Source organism: Orycteropus afer, unplaced genomic scaffold, assembly GCF_000298275.1.
Source record: "Orycteropus afer afer isolate SDZICR_OR568_19922 unplaced genomic scaffold, OryAfe1.0 scaffold00247, whole genome shotgun sequence".
NCBI classification, from domain to species: domain Eukaryota; kingdom Metazoa; phylum Chordata; class Mammalia; order Tubulidentata; family Orycteropodidae; genus Orycteropus; species Orycteropus afer.
The window spans coordinates 3,149,316-3,154,958 of record NW_006921834.1 but is presented as its reverse complement, the minus strand read 5'-3'; the positions used below and the strand labels follow the sequence as shown (position 1 = coordinate 3,154,958).

The window sequence follows — 5,643 nt, the reverse complement described above, 5'->3', positions numbered from 1 at the left end:
AAAAAAAGAGACCTCATTGTCATCAAGTTGTTTCTGATTCACAGCAACTCCCACTGGGTTTCCAAGGCGGGAAATCTTTACAGAACAGACTGCCCCATCTTTCTTCTGCAAAGTGGCTAGTGGGTTTGAACCACTGACCTTTTGATGAGCAGCCAAATGCCTTAGCCACTACACCACCAAAGCTCCTATGTGGAATCTGGGAAGCCTTTATTCTTATGCTCAGGTTCTTTCTCGGAACCTTGTTATTCCTTCAACCTTCAGTTCTTTCCCTTTCTATCTCCATCTCTATTTTAAGCCCTGATGCCCCAGAGCAGGTGCAGTTCCCATAAATCTGGCTGGAAAGGCTATCTTTAAGAAGGGTAATTATCTGAGACTGTGGGTAAAGGAGACTGACTTCCTGCCTGACTCTTATCCCTGCTCCCTCTCTGAAGGAGATAAAGTCTGTTGAGACACTCCAGACACGACAGGAGAAGCTATTTATCCTTCCACTCCTTGTGCTCCACCTATCTGATCTAGGAGGAAGATAGCCAGACCTAAGAACAACATGCCACCTTATTGTCCAGGGCTTTGCAGACTCCTAGAAGGGCCCAGGGAGCTCTGGTGACATAGGGCCTAAGATATTTGACTGCTAACCAGACAGCTAGTGGTTCAAACCCACCAGCCACTCCTCAGAAGGAAGATTAGGCAATCTACTTCTGTAGAGATATCATCTTGGAAACTCAAGGAGGGGTCAGTATGAGTTGACTCGATGGCAGTGAGTTTGGTTTTGGTTTGGTTTAGAAGGGCCCAAGGAAAGAGAGACAGCCTATCTGGCCCTCCAAAAAAAAACCAAACTCACTGCCATCAACCCCCTCCTTAGGTTTGGGTTTTCGAGGCACTATCTCTACAGAAGTAGATTGGCCAATCTTCTTTCTGAGGAGTGGCTGGTGGGTTTGAACTGCCAGGCTTCTGGTTAGCAATCAAATGCCTTAGGTACTATGTCACCAGAGCTCCTGCCACTAGCCCTTGTCATTCCTCCAGCTGCTGCAACACAATTTTTATAGCTTTTGCCCTCTCCTTTCATACAGGCTCCCCCGGGAGAAAGTCCCCAGACCCAGAGTTAGTAAGACCTTCATGTCTGGTCCAAACCAGACATTTCCAGAAAGGGTTTCCAGGCAGCTACCAGGGAGACAGAACTGGAGAACAGGGAACCACTCCTCTATGACTAATTCTCATGGTAACCAGCTGCTCACAGGTGTGGAAATGATTACCTATCTCGTGTTGCTGCTTATACTGGGGAAGAGTCAGATGGAGTTGTACTCCTGTCAGCTGCATTGTGGCACAAGCCATAGACCTCAATTTCCATCTCCATGCTGGCATTCTCTCTACAACCCTGTGTCCTCTCTTCACATTTTATAGTCCCTCCAAATCAAAGGCACATAACAACAACATCAGCAGCTTAACAAAAAGCTCTAGTGGTGTAGTGCTTAAGGCATTTGGCTGCTAACCAAAAGGTCAGTGGTTCGAATGTGTCAGTTGTTCCACAGGAGAAAGTTGAGGCTGTCTGCTTCCATAAAGATTTACAGCCTTGGAAACCCAATAGGGGTCACTATGAATCGGAATCAATTTGATGGCAGTGAGTTTGATTTGGTTTGGTTTTGCAGCTTAATACACAGAGGAAGTGTAGTATGTATGTGTATTAGTCATCACAGGAGGTACTTTCTGCCCCCTCACCACAACCCTGTTTCTCCTATGTCTGCTGACCTCTGGTGGTAGTAATTGAACTGTATCTCCCACTTACTAGTTAGTGGCCTGCTGGCAGGTGTTGTTGTTGTTGTTGTTGTTACGTGCCGTCGAGTCTGCCCCGACTCATAGCGACCCCTCCTTGGGTTTCCGAGGCAGTATCACTATGGAAGTAGGATTGCCCAACCGTCCTTCCGAGGAGTGGCTGCTGGCAGGTAGTGATACATATTTTCTCTACAATCCAAAGTCAAATACTCAAATATTATTTTAAATGTATCTTTATTGCTGAATTTTGTATTTGTTTTTAGGCAGCATGGCTTAATGCAAAGAGCAGAATCTGGACTTTGGAGTCAGACATTGTGGTGTATGCCATCAAGTCAATTCCAATCCAGGGTGACCCTATAAGGCAGAGTAAACTGGAAGGTATCCTGAGCTGAAATATTTACAGGAGCAGATTGCCAGGTCTTTTCTCCTGCAAAGTGGCTGGTGAGCTTGAACCACTGACTTTTTGGATAACAGCTGAGCACTTAACCATTGTCACCAATAGGGCCTCTGGAGTCAGATTTATCTAAGCTCATATCCCAGCTCTGCTATTTTCTAGCATAGTGACTTTGGGCAAATTACCTAAATTCAACTTTCTTACCTATAAAATTAAGATGATAAATAGTGGGAGAATTAGATGACTATACAATGCATAGCACTGGCTGTGTCCTAGCATGCAGTTGGTGGTCAATTAAAAAAAGTTTATTACCGCCTCAATAATGGTGATTTGTTCAGTGTATGACTCAATGTGATTTTGTGTATTGTGGTAAAGCACACATAACAAAATTTATCTTTGTAACCCTTTTCAGTGTGATTTTTAAATTCCAAGAAATTTTATGTAAATGCTTTCTGACTTTAGAAAATGAGGTTAATTCTAATTATGGGCTGTGAAGGCCCTTCTGGCTATGTGCCTCTCTCTGCCCAGGGGGCTGCAGATCTAAATCCTGAAAATATAGATTTTCTATATTTTCCTTCTATATTATCTATAGTATCCTTCTAAGGGATCTTGAGTACTGCTAACTGGTTCTGAGGACTTGAACATACTTTGGTTTCCAGCGTGAGAAGGACTGACAAGGTGTCCAGCACCTTTTCCTAGGTTCATCAAAGGGCAGAGGTTTGAACTCAGGCATCACTGGGTCCTAGTCTGGCCCCCTCCTCCAGCTATTCAGAGAAAAGAGGAGGTGGCTGAAGAGGCTGGAGGTTATGAGATTGGTTCTCTGCTCCTCCCTTTTCTTCCCTGTTTTTCCCCACAAGCACCCTCTCCCCCACAGCAGCCATCTCTCCCACAGAGACTGGGATAGGAGCAAGGGCGGCGGAGTTGGGAACTGAGAGGTTGAAAGGCCCACAGTACCCAGTATCTGAAGGAAATTCTGGAGGGAGGCAGGTGTTCTCCTCCTCTGGCTGCCATCCTTCAGCAAGATGCTGGGGACTCTGGGGCTTTGGGTACTGCTTCCCGCAGCTGTGCAGGGTAAGTGTCTACAGGGAAGGGCAGGGTCTTTCCACCCACCCAATGAGGGAAAGCGGCATTTAAAGTAGCAGCCGAGAGTGGTGAATGGGGTGGGTGTGTAAGGGAGAAGGGTAGAGCTATGTGTCCCCATGGTGGGGATCAGGTTCCAGGCCTCTGCTGACCCCATTTGCTCCTGTGGCTTTACAGGCTGACCCTGGGATGTAAAATGTGTTTGGTCTTTCCTTTTGGCTGCTGTTATTGCCCTTGCATTCACTTCTATCTTGAACCCTCTCCTCTCCCTATCCTGGGCTGCAGCACCCCCAAGCAGGAGGGCCTGTGTGTTCTTTGAAGCCCTCAGAGTGCGGGGAAGCACAAAGGCACTGGGGGAGCTGCTAGGTGCAGGACCAGGGCCCCCCAGAGTTATCCACTGCCTCTACAGTCACTGCTGCTTTGGGATCTGGAACCTGACCCAAGACCAGGCACAGGTGGAGATGCAAGGTGAATGACAAAGTTTATGGCAGATGATAGCTGTGGTGGGAGACTGGCACATCTTTGGGTGGGGGTGGTAGTAGAGAGGGAAGGAGAGAAATGGAATGTGTGGACGGGGAAAAAAAGGCCCATGTGAGATGGAAGGGATGCTTCTGACAAGGAAAAAATTTATTCTCTCTGTTCCCAGAGCCTATTACTCACTCTCTCTCTTTCTCTCTCTCTCCAACCCTCTTAATCCTACACCATCAGGATGTCGAGACAGTGATGAGCCAGGCTGTGAGTCCCCCGATTGTGACCCAACCCCCCGAGCCCACCCCAGTCCTGGCTCCATTCTCTTCACTTGTTCCTGTGGCACTGACTTCTGCAATGCCAATTACAGCCATCTGCCTCCTCCAGGGAGCGCTGGGACTCCCAGCCACCAGGGCCCCCATACTACCTCAGGTAGCCATCCTCAGGGCCTGGAACTGAGTGGGGGTGGGGCCTAGGGTAGGACAAGCAGTAGAACCAAGGGCCAGTTCTCACACTACCCCCACCCTATGCTTCCCTCTCCTGGCCTTGAGAAGTTGGTTGCCCTGGTGACCGGGAGATATGGGGGCTTGTGACCAGGGGGGGGGGGGGGTGGATCGAAAAGCAAGTGTTCTTAGGAGGGAGAGAGGAGCAGTGGGCGTGTTTGAGGAAGAGCTCACCAGCCTGTGTTCTTGCTTTGATGTCCAGGCGGGTCCATCTGGATGGCACTGGTGCTGCTGGGGCTGTTCCTTGTCCTGCTGCTGATGCTGGGTAATATCATCTTGAGTATTAATGTACCCCCTATCCCTCCCTTGTGTCCCTGAGGCAGTTCTCCAAAGCACTGACCCCACTCCAGGCTGCCCTGACTCCACGGTCTTAGAGTCTCTTTAGCCCCCATCCCTATCCTCATACCTGTGTACCCTGACCCCCAAGTACTCTGCTCTAGGCCTGCTACAGCGAAAGGCCTGCAGAGTGCAAGGGGGGCCAGAGCCAGAGCCAGAGCCAGATTTAGGCAGAGACTGGAGTGAGGAACTTCCGGAGCTGCCAGAGCTGTGCTTCTCCCAGGTGGCCAGGAGGGAGGGAGAGGCTCCTCTGGGCACTCCTGGAGGGTATACTGGGGAGGAAGCCTGGCACTGGCACTAGCACTAGCTCAGAGCCCGCACCTAATGCCATATCCCCACCAGGTCCTGTGGGAAGGAGGCCACGCAGTGGTGTGGGCCGGGCGACTACGTGGGGAGCCAGTAGCCATCAAGGCCTTCCCCCCGAGAGCTGCGGCCCAATTCCGAACTGAGCGAGCACTGTATGAGCTGCCAGGCCTAAAACACGAGCACATTGTCCGCTTTATCACCGCCAGCCGGGGGAGCCCTGGTCCCCTGCCCTGTGAGCTCCTACTGGTGCTAGAACTGTACCCCAAGGTAAGGGTCCAGGAATGTGTCTATGTATGGGAGGTGGTACTGGATGGCAGCGGAGTCCCTGTCCATGCTTATTCTTCTGCCTTAGATTTTTCTCTTTTCTAAAACATTAAAAGCAAAAAGCAATGCACATTAACATTTTTAACTCATAAAATATAAATAAGGAAAGGGGGAAGTACAAACAATTCATATTTCAACCTTAAGGAAGCCATGGTTAAGGAAATACCTCCAGGCACAGCTCTCCAAACTCATTCATATATTCATTCAACAAATATTTACAAACTATGTGTTAGGCTCTGTGCTAAGTGCTGGGAAAAACACACGCAGAAAAAAAAAAGAAGGTGGGGACCAGTTTTGCTGGTCCAGTAGAGCCTGGTGTAACCACTGAGACTATGGCCCCTAGCTGCCCTTCAGGTCTGGAATTGAACCCACAACTGTGGTTTCCAGTCAAACAAAGTACAGGCATGTGAGTTAAACATTTACCTCAAGTAGACACACGCCCTGGAGAGAACAATCATGGGAGAA

General features: G+C 49.1%; 1 protein-coding gene across 1 annotated transcript in view; it reads left to right on the top strand.

Moving 5' to 3' along the window:
- The first annotated feature begins 3,183 nt into the window (after positions 1-3,183).
- The window catches only part of AMHR2 (anti-Mullerian hormone receptor type 2), a 16,908-nt gene continuing 14,448 nt past the window's right edge, over positions 3,184-5,643 (top strand). Inside the window, exons 1-6 of the mRNA XM_042782148.1 lie at positions 3,184-3,232; positions 3,527-3,709; positions 3,950-4,141; positions 4,415-4,492; positions 4,653-4,771; positions 4,891-5,121. Coding sequence (XP_042638082.1) covers positions 3,184-3,232; positions 3,527-3,709; positions 3,950-4,141; positions 4,415-4,492; positions 4,653-4,771; positions 4,891-5,121 — 852 coding nt within the window. The remainder of the gene's footprint in view (positions 3,233-3,526; positions 3,710-3,949; positions 4,142-4,414; positions 4,493-4,652; positions 4,772-4,890; positions 5,122-5,643) is intronic.